Source organism: Manis pentadactyla, chromosome 14, assembly GCF_030020395.1.
Source record: "Manis pentadactyla isolate mManPen7 chromosome 14, mManPen7.hap1, whole genome shotgun sequence".
Classification (NCBI taxonomy): Eukaryota; Metazoa; Chordata; class Mammalia; order Pholidota; family Manidae; genus Manis; species Manis pentadactyla.
In genome coordinates this window covers 36,456,688-36,480,060 of record NC_080032.1, presented here as the reverse complement: position 1 = coordinate 36,480,060, position 23,373 = coordinate 36,456,688, and the positions used below count along the sequence as shown (strand labels likewise).

The 23,373-nt window shown below is 39.4% G+C and overlaps 1 protein-coding gene across 1 annotated transcript; it reads right to left on the bottom strand.

The window, feature by feature from the left end:
- Positions 1-1,365: 1,365 nt before the first annotated feature.
- On the bottom strand, positions 1,366-20,189 carry CMTM6 (CKLF like MARVEL transmembrane domain containing 6). Its single transcript, XM_036892012.2, has 4 exons — positions 19,962-20,189; positions 10,809-10,985; positions 6,649-6,747; positions 1,366-4,153 (listed from the first exon to the last, which is right to left on the bottom strand). The coding sequence occupies exons 1-4, from the start codon at positions 20,097-20,099 to the stop codon at positions 4,016-4,018; spliced, it is 552 nt and encodes a 183-aa protein (XP_036747907.1). The 5' UTR covers positions 20,100-20,189; the 3' UTR covers positions 1,366-4,015.
- Positions 20,190-23,373: the final 3,184 nt, after the last annotated feature.

Sequence of the window (23,373 nt, the reverse complement as noted above, 5' to 3'; positions counted from 1 at the left end):
TGGCAAATGTTAAGATCTACTGAAGCTGAGTGCTGTACAATAGGTGTTATCTTCTGTATTTCCAGTGCTTTACATGTTTCAATAATTGAAAATAGAAGAAATGGAAAGACATCATGGGAAGGACACCACCTCCCTCTTTGAGGAAACCAGTTTTACATTATTTGTAGCATTGTAATTTAGTCTAAAAAAAGTTAGCTCTTCTATTTTTAATTGTTTGGGCGTAGTCAGGTCTGCAAAAGTTTCTTAAACTGGGAATTTTATGTCTCCTAGCTGGGGAACGATCCATAGCATGCTTGTAACAGCTCCCACTGATTCCCAGCCCAGTGGCCCTTTCTCATGCCGACGGAACCGATTTTGTACAGGTGTCAGAAGCCAGCCAAACGCTTCCATGGCTATCACAACCTAAGGTGGAGTCTGTTAGTCAACTACAGTAATTCCACTCCCCATGTGATTTAGAAATGGGCATTTAACGTCTTCTAGTAAGACATGTAGGTGAAGTCCACTGAGGGCCTTATGTGAAAAGGAAACACCTTAGAGAAACTCAAGAGAATAAATCATCTCTTCCTTCTGGCCTTCAGACATTGTAGTGCACAGGGCTGACGTCTGTAGACGTTTACACCGATCCAAGGGCAAACTCACATGGCAGAAGGTGGAGGGGCAAGAAAACGGAAAGAACATGGATCCTAGATGACACCACCAAGCCACAGAGTTTGCCAGCTGTGGAATTACCTGACCCAGACTTCTTGTGAAATAAATTTTCCTTACCATTTAAGACCCACTTAATTAGGTTTCCTGCTCCTTGCAGTTGACTGCACACTGATACAATGCTCTTTATAGAACCTAAACTATGAAAAATGTACAAATTCCAGTGAGTTTTTGATGACTATAAAGATCTTGTTATTCTCATACAGGCTGGAGGCAGGAATTTTGCAAACGATTCAAATAGTTGTAGTTGTACTGCAACCACCCTAATTTTGCTTCACTTTCCCCATCACTGAACAGTCTGAAAGACAATGGGCCTCTTTTGTTTTCAGCTTTGTTAGTTACATCAAGAAATGTGATGGAGAGTCAATATTTGTTTCTTTGGAAGTATTTAAAGGTGTTTAGTCCATAACAATCCTTGGTAACTCTTCATACATGGCTCCCTAAAAATGCTGTCTCTGTGTATTTCACCTTTCCAACAAGAGGGACAGCCCATGGGTAGGAAACTGATTTCTTTTCTACCCATGTCCCAAAATCTGGATAAACCCACAGTCCAGTATTCCACATAGGGACTCACCAAGGTTGTAGAGCCAACTCCTAGAACTCTGGAAAAAGTTTTCATTTAAACATCACACTTCTGTAATAACTAAACAACTACAAAGGTATGGACAATAAAATGGATTTATTTAAAAAGAAGACTACAAAATTTGACACTGAGAGAGCTAAAAAAGACCCACAGGATTTAAATTGATAAATACAAAAATGATTCACTATAAACAATGTAAAAATATATTTCCCAGTCCCCATACAGAATATAATTTAAGTAAAACAACTACAAAATTTTTGGACTTGTAAGTGCATTTCCCTTATAATTTTTAAGAACTATTCTAAACAATTTGTATAAAATATAACAAATTAAATTTACCATAGCTGTTAATTAAAAATTGAGTTTCCCCTTTTCTGTACATAATAGGGTTTGGTCCCAAGTGCTCCTTGAACTTTCTTATTTACCACAATGGTCTTTTTACTTCTAATTCCTTCTACAATAGAAGAGGAAGGATAATCAGTCATGGGTCCCACAAAAGACAGTATGAAGAGAGTTTCTAGAATGACCCCAGATTACCAGGAAACATATTATCTTTCTGAAAAGGAAATGACTAAGTGACCAGCTAAGAGGACTACTTCTATACCAACAACAAATGGAAGTGGAACCTCAGACAAGGAGAGCTTTATTAAGCTCGATGCCAACATGCATACATGTGAGGCCAGCTGAGGGTCTATCCATCCAACTCCCCAATGCATGTGCAGGGACCCTGAAGTAGCCCAGATGGTTTGCTGTGAATCCCAGCTGAGTCTGTATGGTATTTAAAATGACAATGGTACAGTTTGATGTGAAATCGCAGAACTTGCCTACCATAAGCTGGTCATCTTTGAACCAGTCTTTATTCTCAAACCCAAGACCCAGGCTATTTCTCCTCTCTTAGATGGCATGTCAGAGTAAAAAGAGCATTCATTATCTCCCAAGTAGGTAGTAGTGCTGATATCCAGACTCTAAGACAAATGGCTACGGTCCTGCCTGAGTCAGTAAGACAGAGGAGAAGCTGTATCTGGCCATTATGACCAATTTTTGAGAGACACATGCACCACATACATGCAGGCGAAACTCATCTACAACACACACATATGGCAGATAAGAAATTTTAAAAGGATGGGGTCACTAAGTTGTCTCATTTTAAATCTGATTCCACTCCTCAGGTAGAACGCCTCAGCCTCAGCCACCCCCCGAGGAGACCTCCACCAAAGTACCAAAGGAGCTGGTGTGTGGGCTCGCCATCTTAACACGAGGGGCTCCAGTCAAAAATCTAGTATGAGGACAAGAAAGGTCTCGTCTGTGAACCACTTGGTCAGAACAGTCCTACCCAGGGCTCTAAGATGGCCTACCAGCACACTCAGCTCTTCCAAATCATCAGAACTGGCTATAAAGGGTCTGGTTTGACTACTCTCTTACACCATCAACCATATTAACCTGGGCAGATTCTCTAGAAATTCCTTTAAGAAGGTCTCCTCCAAAGAGACACCAGAGCCCCACCTGTGTGGGAACAAGGGCCCTCAAGGTCCTGCCATACACTCTATGCAATGGGAAGGGCCCCAGATACTGGCCAGCTGGCTGGAAGACAACTGCTATCGAGAAAGTCAGAGCTGGGGGCCACCTCTGCTGGATGACGAAGCGGGGTGTGGGCCATTCTGATAAGACAGCAAATGGAGTCTCTCAAGTAGATAAAAATTTGAAAGGTGGAGTTTTAAAAAGAAAACTGGTGCCAAAGAAGACATGGAACAGGACCTGCAGAGCTATATTAATCTGAGCAGTAATCTTATGTCAGTAAGATTAAGGTGAATAAGGGGAACAGACCATCTTCTAACTCACAGCATCAACTCATCTCTTCAGACACTTGGCAAGTGGTGGAAGCCTGCTTTTGTAATTACTTTCACTGTATTGCACAAAAAGTGTATCTTTCTTGTCTTTGGTCATTAGGTATGGTATTAGTTTTTCCCATTTTTATATGTGTTATATGTAAAAAAAAAAATTTTTTTTTTACTAGGTATCAACCACCACCAAAGTGTGGTATAAACACGGGGCTCCTGATGTTGCTGCTTTTATACTTATAAAATACCAACATCTCCCATACATTTTCCATTAGGCTACAAAAGGTTTCAGAGTTAAGAATAATTATTCTAAAATGTTAACATATAATTTTAAGGCTGAGTTAGATACAGTAAAGCCTGGGTATTATATTTTCAGGAAAGAAATTTAGACCAACAGTTTGACTACTGGTCCCTTAAATATACATTAAATTTTATCTAATCACCAAAAAACAAACTCATGGCTAAGCAAATTAATTTAAAAAGAAATAATTTCTAAATGGATAAACAATCATGCTGTTCATACAGCACTAAAGCATAAATCTGAAATTAGGCTTAGTAATGACGACAGAATAATTCATCATCAATTCAGCTAAATGATTTAAGGAAACAACTGCCTTCACCTCCAAATCATAAAAAACCAAACTTCATTTGACCATTTTCAACCATTTTAATGTTTTAACCATTATTTTAAAAATTTAAGGGAACAAAAAACCCTCTGGCCAAATTTGTGATGACTGATACACAGTCCAATGTTAATAAAAATGCCTTCCTGCACTTCTCTTTGCTCTCCGGAAGTGGCTTAGCAATTACACAAATCCTACAAGAGCATCTGCCTGGCTCAGGCAGAACGCAGCCGCCACACTGTGCTAGCATCTGCTCCCCGGCGTCTCTAAGCATTAAGTGGCTCAGTGACGGCCTCTCCCCTCGTCAAACTCTCAGGTTTTCTTGGCTCGGGCTCATGGTGTTTCTCACAGAGCATACTGACAAAGTCAAACAGGAACATAAAACTTGCTAGAAATCCAAATACCTGAGAAGGAAAAAGGGGCAAAGATTAGAATGAGTAATTCTGGGACAGAATCTCACATTTCCTACTTGGCTCTTAGAGTGTTTTATACTAGCAAGATGATTCATCCATTTTATCATTCACACATTATTCTTAACTTTAGTGATAAAAGAGTTTTTTAAGGTCATCAAAAAATGGAAAGAAGTTACACACAAAAAATTCCACAATGATGGCTATTAATCAAAGTCTTTTAAAATACAAATATTCTGTGTTATATATGTATGTGTGTATGTGTGGGTTACCAATCTATGAGACTAAGAGTATAAAAACTAAAATCCTATAAAATAATACAGGATTATTAGCAATGGTTAGATTGACCCACAGATGAGAAAGGGAAATATGTGATTAGGCAGCTGAAAATGGAAAAGTTATTAAATATCAAAATGGAAATTCTATTTTGAAGATACTTTTAAATTACCTAAAACATATTTGCCAGACTGTAATGACACAGCAACATGACGCCACTACCTACTTCCTCTTTCTTAAATCACTTCCTCATTGTTCTCTTCTCCCATATGATAAACATTCTGAGAATTCTGTCAAGAGACAGAAGACTATGATTCAAATTTTTTAGCTTCTTCACTAGCAAAACCCTTAAGGGAATGGGGACCTAAGAAGTGCTCATAAGACAACTTATGTAGGTGATGGCTAAAGTCCCTTCCAGCTCTAACACTCTATCTCCATGATTTTTAATACTTTGTTATAGTCTGCAGCAGGCTCTTGTCCCTTCATGCCCAACCCCTCCATGCTAAACATATGCATTCTGCCACTGCTTGGTGAAAAGCAAACTGAGTTCCAAAGTCATTAACTCACCTGGGTGTCCCCAACAAATCCAACCTATATTTATCAGTCCCACCCCTGAAACCCCACATCATATCTCCCTTCTGCAGTCTTTATTCTGGCTTGATGGCATCTATCCCGATTTGACTGACAAATTTCCTGAATACTCTGAAGGCGGACCAGATGTCACTTTGTCTGTGACGTCACCTCTGACACCTCAGAGAGTTCCAGTCCACGTAGGGCCCTCTGTGCCATGTGATCGCAACAAATGATCTTCCAGCAATATTGCTCACATACTTCAACTTTTTGAAGGACTCCTTCACTCATTTAAGTCTATATAATTTTTCTTAATTTGAAAGTTTTAAAGGTAACTTCCAGCATATTATAAATATTGAGTTTTTTAAATGCCAGTCACCCTTAAAAATATCCAATGAAATTTAAATACTTTAATAATCTAAGATGTCATCTAATTAAAATATAAATAATTTTTTAATACCTGGGATATCATGCCATGCTTTTTTCCCCTTAAATTCAACTTTTCCTCAACGTCTTTTCACTTTCTCCACAGGATTTCATAATAATATATTTTTATACTCAGAAGTATTTTATTGGCCACCCTATAATATGCCTAAGAAAAATATGCACATAAACTGAAATTAACCATAAGGCTCTACTAAACTGTAATTTTCTCTTCAATTGGTTCATATATCCATGGATAAATATCCCTTTGTTAACATGAGTCAAGTTCAGTATTAATTTTGTTTTGTTTTGTTTGTACATGTGCAAGTGCAAAGGAACTTTACACACATGAATAGGCAGACACATTATAGCCCTGCAATTCTCTGAGCCCCTTTTGGGTTGTTCTACCACAAAAAGTAGTTTTAATGATCTATTAGCTGACAACTCATTAATTACAACTTCCATTTTGTCAAACAAAAGTATTAATTGGAAACCAGCTGACATGCACAAGAATTTGTTATCTAGTCATGTTCACACCTGTGGTGTATGATCCATTGTTTACAATTCTAAAATCCACAAAGCTACAAAAACTCACAGTTTTCAGGATAATTTGGTTCAAAATTAACACAAGGTAAAACCATTTAGTCTTTACCCATCCCTTTCTCTGTGAATACTCATATGCTTCAGAAATATTACTGTTAGATTACAAGGTGCTGCCCCAGGCCCTCCGAAGGTATTATGTAATACAGTATATGTATAGTATTACCTTCCTAAGTCAAAGAATATTCTGAATTCTAAAATAAAATCTGGCCCTCAAGGATTCCATATGAACATTTACTTATCTATGTCTTAAATTAGGCTGAGCCTTTGCGTCATTTCTCCTGTTTATTCTCTACACCTAGAACAGCACCTGGCATGTAGGTGTTCTTGTTGCTGAGATGTGGAGAAATATAAGGTTAGTCAATTCTACACTTTCACTAGCAATAACATGTTCAAATGTGGAGTAAATTCTTAACAAAATCCAGTCAAATTCTAAAGACAGGTTCTAGGTGTTTAAGGCTATCATATTTATTTGCTTTTAGGTCTTCTATTCAAATTACACTAAAAAATAAGTTAAAAAACAAAGTACTCTCCCATGCTGTATAGCTTGTCATGCACTTCCATACTTCGTATTTGTAAGGAAACAAAAATAAGCAACGATAAAAATACATGGTACTCACAGTTGCAGCAAATTCAACTGAAGTCCTGTCATGTGTGGAAACGAAAATGATGGATGCCAACAAAAACACACATCCTGTTCCCAAAGTAATATAGAAATCCTATACATGCACATAAGGAACACAGTGTGGTTAGTTTGATGGAAACAAATATTTTGGTTTTTAACTTTTGAAAAACTTTAATGACTTTTTTTCTTAACCCAAACTTACATACTTCAATTTCTAGCTTTTCAGTAAGCCTGCTACTGGATAAATAACCTGTAAAGAAACCCCAGCTGCCCCTTGGATAGGGCATGTTCAGAAAGCACATCACAAGATAATCTTTTAATAAAAGCAGTTCCCCAAAAGATTGTGTGTGTGTCTTTTTCTCTAGGACTTATTAAAATCAAAGCCAAAAGACTAATTGAATCAAATCTTATTTGCAGCAAATTTTTAAAAAACGCTTTTGTTTTCCCTTTCAAAGTACAGACAGTCCCTGACTTATGATGGTTTGACTTAGGATTTTTCAACTTTACAACGGTGCAAAAGCATAATGCACTCAGCAGAAACCATGCTTCCCAGGCCGGTGATAGGCAGTTCAATCCTCCCTTGTGAGGCTGCGCGGTGGCAGCAAGGCAGGCCCCAGTTAGCCACGTGATCACAAGGGTCAGAGACCAAAACACAACCATTCTGAACCCAAAAGCCATCTGTTTCACTTTCAGTACAGCAGACAATCAATTACACGAGATACTCTGCACTTTTTATAACAGGCTTGTGTGAGGCGATTCTGCCCACTGCAGGCTAACAAGAGAATGCTGAGCAGGGCTGAGCTGGGGGGTTGGAAAGTCAGACGTATTGCGTGCATTTTCAGTTTGTCATGGGTTTATTGGGATATAACTCTATTTGTAAGTCAAGGAAGATCTGAATTCTATGCTAGGATGACCTCTCTGAGGCTACTTTGGTGCTTTGAAAGCACTTTGGAAAAAGAATCAAAAGAACCACCCACATTAACTAAAAAAATGATGCGAATGGTATGGTATGTTTCTCAGACTTAATTAAGCTCTCTGGAATAACACATTGTTTTCAATTGTTCCAAGTAGGTAATCCAAAATGAGACAGCTACCATATCTCACCAGCAGGCAGTTTACAAGGATGAGGCTCTTCGTGAGTCTCCAAGGCTCTCAGGCACATGCCACCAGCACCTGAGGCACCCTCCTACACTCACTGCAAACAGCACTTAACATCCACATTTGATTTAGAGGAGAAACTGGTGAAGTGAGAGCCACTCCAGAGGATTTTAACTCTGGTACTTTCTGAGTTTTTGAAATGCAATCTCCCCTAAACTTAGTATCAGTAAAACTATCCAACATTGTTGATCATTCACTTTAACATTTCTAAAATATTTAGAGATTTTCTCCTTACTTCTAAGAGAGGTCACAGTACTTTGTTTTTTCTATTCCTCTGAATATTAGTTCAAATCTGTTACATACCAATATAAAACTCTAGTATTTGTAGTACTTTCAAAGAGGTATTTAAACAAGGCAATCACTTTGAGACAGAATAATATAGTGCTCATTAATAAGCATGGCTTCTAAAGCCAGACTGAGTTCAAATACCAGTTACACTACTTCCTAGCTATATATGATTTTGAATTAGTTACTTAATCTCTGTGTGCCTTTGTTTCTTCATTTGCAAAATGGGAGTAACAGTAGCTTCTTTACAGCTGATTCTGAAGATTAGAATTAATCCATAGAAAGTGCTTAGATAGTGCCAGGTCTGTAGTAAATGTTCCATAAATGTCGGTTATTGTTATTCTTAATAGAATCTGCCCCCAACAGCATGAGATAGAAAAGATTCTCTCTTCAAAAGGATTATCATTCCTCCCTAGACACGACTACCATCACACACTCAAAACATTTTCTCCAAAACAAAACCTCTACTGCATTAAAATACCTTAAAATTAAAGTACATTAATATGCTGACAGTGAAGTAATTTTTAAACCTTTAAAAAAGACATGAAATCTCATGATGTCAAGTGAAAGTAGAATATATACACTTTATGATTACAACTATTTTAAATGTTAAATACTGCCCAGGAATAGAAACAAAAGACCCAAAGAAATATGGTAAATTTACAAAAGATGTTTCAGGATGAAATGACTGATTTGTTTGCATTTTTCCAATATTTACCCTAAAATAAATAACTTTTTAAATGCCCAAGTTTGACATAATAAATGTTTTACCTTTTTTTTTAGTTCAGACCATTACACTACACTGGAAAATACTACAGTATTGTTCCTTTTCAAAAAGATCAAAGAGAGTAGGAGACTAAAGCAAGCAGAGGCCTGATCTGAAAATCCTCTTCTACTAGCTTAAGGAATCTGGATTTTAAGGGTTTGAAAGCAAAGGGATGCCATGATCAGGTTTACAATTGTAGTGGCACTATAAGATGTGGCACTAAAAAACTAAATATTTCTAAAAATATTTTTATGGGTGTTTTGCTGTTGATAAATTAGATGATGTAATATTCAGTCTTTAATGTTTAAAACATGATTTACACAAACTACAAATCAATCATTTCAAATACTAGTGAACTTTTTCACTGTCCAAATCTCATCACATATGAATCTGTAAAAAGGTAGAATTTTCAAAGATTACAAATACAATTAACAAAAAGTCTAAGGTATTCTCTGCATCCTCTTCTTAACATCTGCTTCATAAAACAAATTTGTTGTCATCGTTACATAGCCATTCTTGTGATGACAACACCTGCCATGGCATTGGTTCTAATAGGACCCTGCCCAGGCCCCATGGCAGAACGCAGGTGTGAGGGCTCTCCTGGGGCCAACTCTCAGTTTACTTTACCCTATCTGTGTAACTTTGGACAAGGTACTTAAACCATCCTGAACCTAAGTTCGCTCAACAGAAAAATGGAGCATTAGGGTGTGAGGATTCTAGTCACAGCACATACAGTGATGGCACACAGTTGCACCACCAGCAGCTTGTATCAGGTGAGATCACGGAAGAGTCATATGTTGGCCATACCATGTCATACACCCAAGCTGCATGTATGCGCTCATCAAAGGCTTGATGGATTTGATTCAGACTCCACCTGTTCTTCCCAGTTATTTTTTTAACTGATATCAACTTCTGCCTTTTTAAGTTTTAAACTTAGAACAATTCTTTTAAATGAAAGTAATAGATTCCCAAAGCACAAAATTTAAGTGGTACAAAAGGGTATAGAGAAAAAAGTAAATGTCTTAGGTGTATAATCAATGTATGACTCAATGCTTGCTTCTCATTAATTTAAAACAATAGAATCACACTACTTTGTATTTATCCTGTTGTCTCTTGTTCTTAATCGTTACAAATCTATCTTAATTTTAATCTCTTCCCTCAGAGATGTTCAATCCTTCACATGTCGATCCTGACAGATACACTTCTTCAAAAACCACCACAGACACTCAGATGCTACTGAAGAAGCAAACTGCTCAATTCTTTCTTCCTTAAATGCAGTAACTTGTGAATTATCTGTCAACTCACAAATCCGTATTATTACTCAAATAAAAACACAGGGCCAGCAGACTGAATCTTCAGAAAGTTATGAGTCCCTAATTCTGTGAAAATAGAATTCTCATGTACACTTATTAAAAGGGAAATTTCCGAACAGTGAATTCAACAATTCTTTATGCACTTACAGGCAACTTTTTTTCATTGTAAAATGAAAACGAAGTAAGTAGAATTACATGCTGTTTCATTTAAAAGTTCCAGAAATATATCATAGTTGTTCATGACTTTGTCTCTACTGTCTAGTAGAATGCCTGGCACATAACAGGTACACAATAAATAATTGTAGAACCAATGACTGACACTCAGAAATGTGAGAAAGCTAAAGTAACAAGATCCTAGTTTTAAAAATATATATCTTATGTGAATTAGAGTAAAGCACCAATAACCATAAGCTCTGGGCAGCATTTATCACTCTCACTGTAATTTTGCTTTCCCCATCAATCTACCATCCCATTTGACAGGTAAAACTGAGTTGCTTGGAGCCAGATGTGCCACACTGGATAGTGTCTCGTGTTACTGAGTTTTGAAAGCATTACTATTTTGAACAATAAAACTACAGAAGACACCAAAGCAGCTCTGTTCCTAATACAGGGGTTGTGTTTTTTCATGCTTACCGATGACTTTACTTTTCCAGCATCAACTCTGTCATAAACTGGGGTGCAGTACACGATCAGTATAAGGAGACTCAGAAGAAAGGCACTGCAGCTGACAAATTCAAAAAAGTAAAGTCCTCCACACAGAGTGCATTGCGATACAACCTCCTCACAGATAAAGGCCAGCAAAGAAAACACCTACAAAAGAAACAACGCATTACTTCAGTGTCTTCCAGAAATGTACAGTATTCACCCACAGAAAACAACATCTATTCACCCAAAAATGTATTAAGTGGGGACTGCAGCAAACAAGATTACTGAATGAACCTCACCTACCCAGAGCTTAGGCTGGTTGCTAACTAACTACCCTGCGCTAACTGCTAGACTAGGGGAAACGCCCACAGAAGAGGTGATCAGCCTGGGCTTCCAGAAAGGCTTCCTGAAGGAAAGCGGAACCCTGAAGGAGTGAGGTCAGTTTGGGAGTGAAAGACAGGGGAAGAAGTTCCAGAGACAGCAGCAGTACACCAAAGGACCTAGAGTGAGAGATCATGGCACCCCCCCACCTCAACACACACACAGGTATCCCACTGCCCACCTGATCTGGGAAAGCAAGTTGAGTCAACATGGCTAAAGTGTGTACTTTGAAGGAAGCAGATAGCGGCCCAAAAATGATCCAATGAGACTAGGAGACTAAAGAGGCAAGCAAAGGCCTGATCTGAAAATCCTCTTCTACTAGCTTAAGGAATCTAGACTTTAAGGGTTTGAAAGCAAAGGGTTGCCATGATCAAGTTTACACTTGTAGTAGCTCTCTACAGCTTCGATACGGACAGAGCACCGGAGGGAGGGCAAAACTTGGGGCAGACATCCAGCTGGGGAGAAAATCAGGGGAAAGAGAGAGATCAAAGCAGCAGTAGAAGAGGGGAGGGGAGAAGTGTGGCTAATCACTGAAGATGCAGTAGAGCCCTCAGCAGACAAAGGGTGAATACAGAGTAGGAAACAGTAAACATGGCAACACTGTATTTTAACGTGAAACAAAAAAGGCCCATTTATCCACCGATCTTTTGAAGTGGGCCTTTTCTTTGAGTATGACAGGAATTCCACATAATGTATTCTGCATTAATCACTTTCATCAGTTATGACTCCCACTTTCAGACTGCTGCTACTTAAAGAGGGGCAAGATCTCGGACACCTGGGAAGCAGCGTGCAGAATCCTTCAATTATTAGCCTCTCACAATGTTTTAGTAATCTGTTTTCCATTCTTTCCAAAGCACTCAAATTTAGTTTTCAGAGAAATAATTCAACATTCAGTTTTGATGTGTGTGTAATATTTAATTGAATGTTTGACCATAACAATCGTAACTGTATCAACTGGTCTGGGACTAACACAAGTCAACTGATGACAGAGGTAAAAGGACTCAAGAGGGGGCCTCCTGGCCAGGGTGTCTGTGACACGCAGGCAGGGGTCAGAATGCCTCACACTGAACGCCTAACAGCACTGGTAACTCTAGTCAATCGGGAACTCAATTAAACGCAAATGGGTTTTAACAGGCTCTCTCTGCTGTGTCTGTGGTATTGACATACTGGTGCCTCCTGGAGAAAGACTTTTTCCCCCTTTCCTTTTCATGAGGCAAGGTTGCTGGGGAGAGCATAAACTCAGTTTTAAGTACACTGTGTATGAGGGGTCTGTGGAAGAGTTAGGTAGAGATGGGCCTGGAGCCCAGGGAGAGGTCTGAGGTGGAGAAGAAATGTGGGAGTAAGGCAGTGAGCTCACCCAGAGAGCCAGCTATTGCACAGAACTCTGAGGAACCCCAAGATTTAAAGGATAAACAGAGGGGGAAGATACCAGCAAAGGACAATTAGGAGCAGCAGCCCATGGGGCAACAGACCAAGAAAAAAGTATCTCAAATGAGAAAGTGATCGAGGGCTGAACGCTACTTAAAGGTCTGGTAAGAACGGAACCGAAACACAATGGACTGAGCTACAAGAGAGCTGCTGGTGACATCAGCAAGACATTTTCAGTGTCGTCGGGTAGAGAATATTGTTGTTATTTAGTAACAACAGTAATATAGTAATTACAGTACTGCCTCTTGGAAAGTGACAGGAAGACAAGGCAGGGGAACAGAGACAGCAGAGTCAAGAAGTGTGGTCAGATAGGATACAGAGGATGAGGCTGAAGGGAACTCCAAGACGGGGGGCGGGTAACTGAGCGTGTTTAAATGCTTAGTCAGAAGCCGTAAGATGTGTGGGTCTAAACACAGAGGGAGAAAAGAGGCTCCCTAAATGTAGGATTTAGGGCTTAGGTTTGGGATTAACTCTTCTCTAGAAATAGGAAGGAAGAAAGGGAAGAGAGGTCACTTGAGCAGTTTGTGTGGGTTTTGTAGAAGCTAAGGGAGTTTCTTTCTGATTGTTAAAAACATCAAAAAATGACTGATGATCCAAGTCGAAGCCTGTCAGGAAATGCCTCTCACCCGTCAGGCCAGTAGAAGCAACCAAATATATTAAAGGCAACAAGATTGCTACAAAAATCAACACATATATTTCATAGTATATAATAAAAATTTTATTCTATATAATACTTTCATCGAAAAGAGATCAGTGTTACAGTTGCTCTGGAAAACAGTTTAGCAGTTCCTTAAAAAACTAAGCATGTTACTTCCATATAACCCAGCAACTGCCTGCCTACATTGTGTGTAAGACCCAGAGATACGAGACCTTATGATTTGGGCAAAAATGGATGCATGAAGATTCACAAAAATTTGATTCGTAAAAGCCCCAAACTGGAAACCATCAGTTAAGCAAACTGTGGTACAGCCACATCATGGAATACTACTTAACTATTAAAAGGAACAAACATGATAAATGCCACCACCTAGATCAATCTCCAAATTATGCAAACAGAGAAAGATCCAACTTCAGACAGTTATATACTGCATGTGTCCATTTATAATAGCATCCTTCAAATAACAAAAATTATAGAGATGACGAACTAATTAGTTGTAGCCAGGGGAGAAGGGAAAGGAGGGTTATAAAGGAGTGGCATGAAGGAGCCCTGTGGTGATGGGACAGTTCTGTAACCCAACTGTTGTAATTACAGGAAGCTGCTCCACGTGTTGAGAACTGCACAGAAGTATACACATACGTATGTACACACACATGCACACAAACACACACAGCAGTGCAAAGGACCTCCCAGTACTTTCTGCAAGTTCCTGTAAATCCATAATTATTTCAAAATAAAAAGCTTAAAAAGAAAAGATCTAATCTAAATTGTTATCTAAGCCCTTAAGGGATTTTCCCCCCTCCTACTGGCAATACAAAATTCATATATCCCCACAACTGAAAAAAATCTAGGTAAGGATGAAAACAGATCCTGCTGCTATGATTTCCTGTAAGTCAGTGAGGTATAAAATAGTCGAGTATATCCCAAACTTTCACACAAATGTCAGGTGAGGTATTACCAATCACTACATCACAGGACATAAAGTGACACACCAAGACAAATCCCAGAGGGGCACTGTAAAAGTGCTTAGTCTCCTGTAGTTATAATTACAGGATGAGTTTTACAGAACTACAGTACAATAAAATAGTAACTAACTGTCTTATATTCCTTTGCTTTATTCTTGCCTCTATGTTAAATCTTGTTCAAGTTTTAGGTGGTTTTCTATGAGAAATTTGCAAAATACCCCTCAGGTATAGAAAAGTCAAATTAACTGTGAGATGATATCAGCCTAAAACTGTAACTGGGGTCTGACAACAGCTGATCTCAAACCATTACTACAATAATTAAGATCATCAGGAACACTCATCTGTGTAGGCTATATGACAATAAAATCTTACCTGTAGTATAGATACAGACTGCTTGTCTATTCTGGGTAAGAAAGGGCAGGATCCAGCTAGGCTGGAAGCAATCAGGGCCAAGTTTGATTCCCAACTTTCTAACAGGAGTCATTCTTACTGACCTGATTAAGCCTCAGAGAAGTATGAAGAGGCTAGTTCTACATGACTACCTTAAGAGACTGAAGGGGTACAATATAAAGTTTGGACATTTACTAGTTCCTATTCCCAGTTAAAGTTCAAGAAATTAGCACTACAAGCTATATTCCATATGAAATCTCCTGACTCTCATCTCTGATGCTACTAACCTTCATTTATAATCTCCCACAGCATTATAGTCTCTGGCATGAAATAAGTGACTTTACAATATATACAAATACAAAACCATTAAGTTGTATACCTAAAACTATTGTATAGGTTACACCTCAAATTTAAAAAATTTTTAAGTGTATTTGAGTATTATGTATCCAACACTATAATATGTATAGGAACATGTAATGACAGAGCAACAAGATAAGTGAACAAGAAAACAATAAGAAAACCATTTTTTTTTTATACCTCATGACTGAGCATTCACTGTAAGTCCAAGAAATTTCTGGATCTACCTGGAGTAATAGCTGGATGATGAGTAGAAGAACAAAACTTAAAACAGGGCCAAGAGACACATAGGTCTGGATAGGGAGAAGACATTCCAGGTGGGGGATGGAAAAGAATTGATTCAGGAAGGCAAATATTTGCATGGTGAGCCCAAAAGGGATAATAAGGCAGCTGACCTACCTGGATGGGGACTCATGAGAAAAATGGCTAAGGAGTTGGGTGCAGTTACATGATGATCACAGCAGGGAGTATACAGACTTTCAGAAGGCAACAGGGACTGCCTGCCTGGTTCAGCTGGTTGGAAGACAGGAGGAGGAGAGGACTGGGTGGGGCATGAAGGAACGTTAGTCTAAGAGCAGGAGGGAAAAAGGCAACTAGCACTAGACAAGTCGCAGGAAGTGTAACACTTCTTAGGAAAACTCCTTAAAGAGCAGTAAACGTACCCCAAATTGTTGGTCAATGAGGGACACTGGCGAGCGTGATAGTGTGACAGGTGAAGTGGACTTATTTTATTTTAATCATATATTTTTATTATTCATTCATTCATTCATTGGTAAGCAGACACATTTTGTACTAAAAAAGAAAAGAAATGTGAAAGCTAAAGGAAGAATTGCAAGAAATGGGTTGTGATCAGCATTAAAGTGGTTTTAAGTATAGGGAAAGAGTTAAAGTCACTGAATTGGGTAAGGAAATGACAGTGAATGTAACCCATAACTTATAAGGCTCCATTTGTTATTTTCTGGTGAACAGTTTTACTCTCAACAGCATAAAGACATCACATTAAATACTGCTTACTTAACACTAAGCTAAGTACTTAACAACAGTGTGCCCAATGTGCCTCCTACATAACATAAAATTTTACACAAATACAATTAAGGGAATTATCAAGCTTTTAGAGTTGGGAGGGCCCTTGGAGAACAAAGTTTCCCATCCTATTTACAGATGATGGAATTAATCTCTTACAAGCTAAATCCCAAGTTACCCAGGCAGACAAGAGCCCAGGTCTCCTGACTCCCACTCTGTACTTGTTTTCCCCTAAAACACTGTTTATTAAGGTTATTTTATGACTACTCATGTAAGGTTTCCCTGTAAGATTGGGTTTTTGAAGTAACAACTACAGTTTTGTGAATTTCCCTTTTTGCTGGTAAATCATACATAAAAACCAAAGTGCTAGAGGCTACACATTTGGGAAGTCTTAGAGACTACAAGATGGTCTTACAGTTCTGCAGATTTGAACATTCAGATAATGACTACCCAGTGTCTCTCTCCATTTCAGTTTCACTACCTTTTCTGAAACTTCAATCTTCTTTAAAATTAAGTCAATATATTAAATAATAATTCCCAATCTGTTGTCTTTACATTCTACCACTGGAAAGTTTCTTACAAAAAGAGTACTTTCTAATGTTTGCTATTATTAGAATCCACCTATAAAATTATATCAATTTGTGAATTAAACAAATTTCTATTAAAAACTTCTTAGTCAAATGTAAGGTTCCAGTAAACAAATCTGTTAGTCTGAATAGCTGGCTGGTCTCCCTTGCCTTAGGCAAACATTTACTCTCACAGAGGTCCAAAGATATAATTTGCTGACACTATGGATCTTCCTCAAGGTAATAAGAGCATTTCAATTTAGTACATACCAATTTTCACATTTAAATAATGAAAAGAGCACCAAGATAAATTGCTTCCAAGTGGTTTGTTTCTTGGCACTTACAGAGTAACTTTATAATTTAATAAATTTAAAATCACTGGAGAATCCTAAATCAAACTGCTTGCCTGAAGAGTCATTATAATCACAGTACTGTGTGGCCATCAGGACATTCAACTGGTATGATAAACACAATGTCAACTTGTTGCAGAGAGAATATTACATGTATTTAAATCACTGCACCAGCTTACTATCAAGGAATTAGGTTGCCAAATGTCAATTCTCCCCTTAAAACAGAAACAAACATGCTTGAAAAGAACGATGACAATAAGACCTCACAAAATAAACTATTGGCATAAGGACCAATCTAAGGATAGAAAAAAACAATAAATAAACAAACTGCACAGATTTAGGATTGCAACAACTCCTTACATTAATTCTCAACTGAGACTTTTATTTCTTCTTCAGCTCTGGAAGGGTAAATGGTAGCTGAGGGGACGCTTATGTTTTGTACAAGCCTCTGACAAAATTAAGGTCATATCTGAATAGTAGTAGACACAGCCATATAACTCCAAGAGTATGTAACTCAAGAGCTAGTTAAGCTTATTTATCTATAACCTCCCTTTCCTTATGCAGGCAAGCCTTCTCTACCCCTTTGGTATTCAGCTCTGTACCAGCAGCATACCCCAAAGGGCTTCAGACAGTTGTAAAAATCTTTAAGACTGGAAAGAACCTCAGAGGAAATCCAATTCAACCTCCTAGGACTCTGAGAATTTCCTAAGAACATGATGTCTGGCTTTATGTATTAGAGTAAGGTTCCTTTCTCTTTCCGGTTTTAAGAATCTGTTAAGGTTCATGAGTCCAGACCCAAACACAAAAACGCACGACATTCTGAATAAAATGCCAAAAGTCTCGCAAGTTCCTTGTGAAAGTACCCTCTCTTCTGATTACGGTTTTCTCCATTACAGTTGTTTCCTTACTGGAGCTTCGTAATTCAATTAAACTTTTAAAAGTAAGTTACCTAAAGTCAGAATTTGAGTTAAGGCAAAGAATGCTTGGCCTGTTGCCCCAGGCTGGATGAGAGTTTTAGTTTACTTCATGAGTAACTTCCCTGGGACTTTCTGGGAAACTCCTGTAATACAGTACTGTGAAGAGACATTATTTAAACAGACAAAGCAGGCATAAAAAGATAACCACAAAAAAAAATGGCAATAATGAAAAAAAATTTTTAATCTATTTTAAAGAAGGCATTCTTTTTTTTATTATTAAGGTATGATTGATATACACTCTTATGAAGGTTTCACATGAAAAATCAATGTGGTTACTACATTTACACATATTATCAAGTCGCCACCCATACCCCAATGCAGTCACTGTCCATCAGTTCAGCAAGATGCCACAGAGTCACTATGTGAAGAAGGCATTCTAATAACATTAGGAGTTCCTCATAAACAAATAAATGGGCATCAAGAAGAGACATTTGTTTTTATTATTTCATTCTTTCTCCTTATGGATGACGGAGAACAAGGGAACAGTCTACCAGCCCTTGCAAGACAAATTCATCTTCCCTCCTTCTTCACATGCAAGTAAAAAGCTTACCACCCAAATTTCTGGTTATATTCTATTTCAAAAATACGGAACTATCGTTTACTCAACTATAAAGAAGGTAATGAGAAAGTTGACTTTAGCTTTGCCATTTCTAATTAAGAAAAATAAAGGCAACTGAAAATAGATGTAATGGACAGCAGACCAACAGTGATGTCTTTCAGCAGCAAGAATGTGTCAGATGAATAGAAAATTCTTTTCTTTTCTAAAGAGTACCAGAATACATGAAGCAATATTTTAGCTCTACTGCAGAGAAACAATGCTGATATCTAAAAGTCATGTGAGAGCCGTTAAGAGGAAGGGCAGAAGGAAGCTCTTCTGGGCAGAAGGAACAGGGCACAAAGGGACAATGACAGGAGAGTTCCTGATGCCTGGTAAAATTACTTGAAAAGAGGCTGAAGCCAGAGAGCCAGGCCCTCTTGGGACCCACAGGTTACATGACCACTTGCCTTCAAATGATTTCCCAAGTATTCCTAGAAGTGATCATTTTGGTGGTTAAAAAGTAGCACCAGTTTTCCTGCTGCTACTTTTCTATTCAATAAAAGTAGGTCATCTGAGTTCTAAGAAAATGGTAAGTTCTGGTTATCTGAGTTCTATGAAGTTATGTTCTTCCCAAGGAAACCAATTCGCTATTTTTACTTGGGATGGTTAAAAAAAAAAATGAATCCATAAACATTCTAAGCAGTTTGATTTTTCTGTTGCAGAAAATATTGCTCATCTTTGGGTTACTCAGTATGTGTGTAATCTGAACTAAAACTTAAATCTCAGAGATGTTTTGATTTTTTCGCTAAGAGGTTTAAGGCACCTGAACAGCCTAAATTGAAACTCAGTAAAGTTGAAAGATAAGTGCATGATGCCCTCGTTTTGCTAAGAGCAACAAAACACAAAAGGCTGTCCCTCTGACTTTATACTTTGTGTACACCTACTGCTCATTCAGAAATAATTCTCCAGTCAATATAAGAATTGTGGGAGGCAATTTATTGGACACACACATATCAAGGCCACGCGTGGTATCGGAACACTTTGTCCAACAACTTAAACTGCCTACATGGGCTCGCACCCGGAAAACCACAAGAACCAGAGAAATATAAAGGAAAAGCACTTTGTGGTCTAAATATAGGCACTCTGGGCGATAACGCAGCGTAACCGCTGGAGGAGACGAAGGGCGCTACAGAAAGCAAGTGAACGAAGCCCCAGTGGCTGCCTCGGGCCCTCCCCGACGCATTTCCTGGACCCGCCTAACAGCTCGGTGGCCCTTAGGTGGTCGTCGGGGACCCACGAGGGGGACGAGGGGCGCGGGGCGGCGGGGAGGGGCCGGAGGGTAACGCCCCCGACCCAGGCGCGGCGGGGAGGAACTGGGGTGTGGCAACCGCCGCTTCCCAGGGCGCCAGGCTGAGGGGAGAAGGCCCGGAGGCCTCTGGGCCCGCAGGCGGACGGCCCGGCGCCAGACCCCCGCCTCGGCCCAGGCTCGCTGCCCTGCGCGAACTCACCAACTGCAAGGCTTTGAGAACGCGCCGATACCACCTGAGCTTGCCTAGGGAGAAGCAGGCGGCGAGGCCGCTGCGGGCGCCCCTGCCGGGGCTCGGGTCCTCCTCCGTGGTGGGCCTGTACACCGCTCCATTCTCCATCGCCCAGGGCCCAGGAACGCGCCCGCAGCTCAGCTGGCGTTGCGGACTTCACCGACTTCGCAAGTCCGCGAGCGGGGCAGTCACTTCCTGGGCCCCCGCCCCCGCTTCCGGCTCCAGCCCCGCCCCCCACAAGGCTCCGCTCCCTCCGCCCCGAGCCCCTTCCCTCAGCAACCTCCTTCGCAAAGGTCTGGGGAGCGCCTGTCGTGCGGAGCGAACCCGCAGAGCGAGGGGTCTGATAGCGAAGGAGTCTGGCTCCTTCGGAAACCGGGCTGGGGTGTCAAGAGCTAAGTTAAGAGGGTAGGAGAGGCGATGAAGTTGGAGAAGCAGGCAGAAGCCGGATGTCGGTGGGGCCTTGCCGAGCGAAGGAAGAAATTGAAGGGTTTTTTTTTTTATTAAGGTATCAGTGATATACAATCTTATGCTCAGATTTCACATGAGCAACATTGTACTTACTATATTCTCCCTATTATCAAGTCCCCACCATATACTCCATTACAGTCACTGTCCATCAGTGTAGTAAGCTGCTCTGTGCTGTACTTCCTTCTCCATACCCCCCTTATGTGCGCTAATCATAACGCCCCTTAATCCTCTTATCCCTCCCTTCCCCCCCACCCTCCCCAGTCCCTTTCCCTTTGGTAACTGTTAGTCCATTCCTGGGTTCTGTGATTCTGCTGCTGTTTTGTTCCTTCAGTTTTTGCTTTGTTCTTATACTCCACAGATGAGTGAAATCATTTGGTATTTCTCTTTGTCCGCTTGACTTATTTCACTGAGCATAATACCCTCTAGCTCCATCCATGTTGTTGCAAATGGTAGGATTTGTTTTCTTCTTATGGCTGAATAATATTCCATTGTGTATATGTACCACATCTTCTTTATCCATTCATCTATTGATGGACACTTAGGTTGCTTCCAATTCTTGGCTATTGTAAATAGTGCTGTGATAAACATAGGGGTGCATCTGTCTTTTTCAAACTGGAGTGCTGCATTCTTACGGTAAATTCCTAGGAGTGGAATTCCTGGGTCAAATGGTATTTATGTTTTTAGTTTTATGAGGAACCTCCATACTGCTTTCCACAATGGTTGAACTAATTTGCATTCCCACCAGCAGTGTTTTCTCCACAACCTCGCCAGCATTTGTTGTTTTTTGTCTTTTGGATGTTGACCATCCTAACTGGTGTGAGGTGATATCTCATTGGGGTTTTAATTTGCATTTCTCTGATGTTTAGCGATGTGGAGCATCTTTTCATGTTCCTGTTGGCCATCTGAATTTCTTCTTTGGAGAAGTGTCTGTTCAGATCCTCTGCCCATTTTTTAATTGGCTTATTTGCTTTTTGGTTGTTGAGGCATGTGACCTCTTTATATATTTTGGATATCAACCCCTTATTGGATATGTCATTTAAGAATATATTCTCCCATACTGTAGGATGACTTTTTGTTTTACTGATGTTGGAGGGTTTCTTTTTAAGTGCAATGAGTGGTCTAGAAGATTATTCCCTCCTGCATCTCCGTGATTTCCTTTTAGGCTTACTTGTCAAAATCGTTTAGTTTGTTTCTTTCTTGCTCACCATCTGCTACAATTGCAGGTTAATTTGGTGTGAACCGAAGGAAACTAATCAAGAAATGTAATTGTATTTTAACCACGGAGGTTGATGAGTGACATGTCAGGCACATGTATTTTCTTCACAACAATATAGTGCAGGTACTGTCATTACTTTGATTTTACAGATGAGAAAACTGTGGCCAAAAGGCTGAGTATTTCAACAGCCTGAGGCAGCTGGAGTGCAGGCCTTCGCAGTTTGACTCACAACCTTGTGCAGAACATCTCGGCCTCTGAGCCGTCTCTCCATCAGGGCCTCAGAACCCATGGAAGAGGGAAGGGGTTACACTGCCATCTGCTTCCCTGTTGAATCTTCTCTTCTCCAAGGCTCCAAACCTCCCTTCTTCCAGTAACAAAACAAAAGCTACCATTCACATGAATAGAGACAAATAGATACCACTCTGTGGGAGCCGTCCACAGCTAGCCAAAACTATCCTAGTGTTTGATTAAATGCGTTCTAAATATCCTGCCCAGGCCCAGCAGCTACCAATCCTGGCCAGTGAAATGAGGCCACTGTATTATCACCAGGGCACATGGATTCATTGCCTGCTTTTCTTCAAGTCACCAACATCCCAAATTAGAGGCTACTGATACCTGAAATTTGCTTTGGAATTCCCCCAGAATATTAAGATGGGCTGATGAATAGAGAGATGGATAAAAGGAAAGACTTGTGATAAGGCAAAGAAGGGAACATGTTAATGGTGTAGTATGTGTGTGCCCACTGTCCTTTCTTTTAATTTTAACTTTCCTGTGTGTTTTAACACTTATCAAAATAAAATATTGAGGGACAATTATAAAGAAAAAGGATACTCTGAGAGGGGAGAGAAGATGGACAGACTCTTTCAACCCTCTTGGTTTATTTAAGGTGCACTGGGGCAGTTCTATAGAGGACTCTGCTTCTCAGTTTAGAAGAGGATGAGAGTTTAGCCTGTAATTCATAACCTTCAGGGTGCACAAATATTGTCAAGATTTTTGGAGATCTAGCCCCAAAGTTTCAGAATTTGGGTAGGTGTTGGAATATACTTTTGTAATAAACTTTTCACGTGACACCAGTGAGAAACCATTCATTGGGAGGAACCCTGTTTTGTGATGCACCATGAGGCAGGGAAGAGCAGATACGCCATGGCTTCTTTCACCCTGACCGATCTGGGGGGTGCCCAGGATTTAGACACCGATATCCCTCCCAGCTTAAAGAAAAGTATGTATCACCTGTGTTTTCTTAATTAATTAAAAGACCAACTAAAGATTTTAGGGCTACATGAACACTTGTATTAAGGAGCCCTTGTAGTGAGCATGTCCACATGGAAAAGTGTCATTTTGTTAATGAATAAATAACACTGAATAGTTAATTGCTGAGACTTGACACATTGAAATGAGAAATCTTATTTTTATTTATTTATTTTTTTATATTCATTTTGTTATCATTAATCTACAATTACATGAAGAACATTATGTTTACTAGACTCCCCCCTTCACCAAGTCCCCCCCACAAGAGACATTTATTTTTCCCCCTTTTAATATTAAATAGTTAATTGTTTTTAAATGAGGGAAAAAACACTGGCAAAAAGATAGTTTGGGAAAATATACTTTGATGAGATTATAGTTAAAAAAATAATTTGGTGTTACTTGCTCAGTTGAGATTTTAACTTTCAGCAGCTCCCACTCAAAAATTTTTAC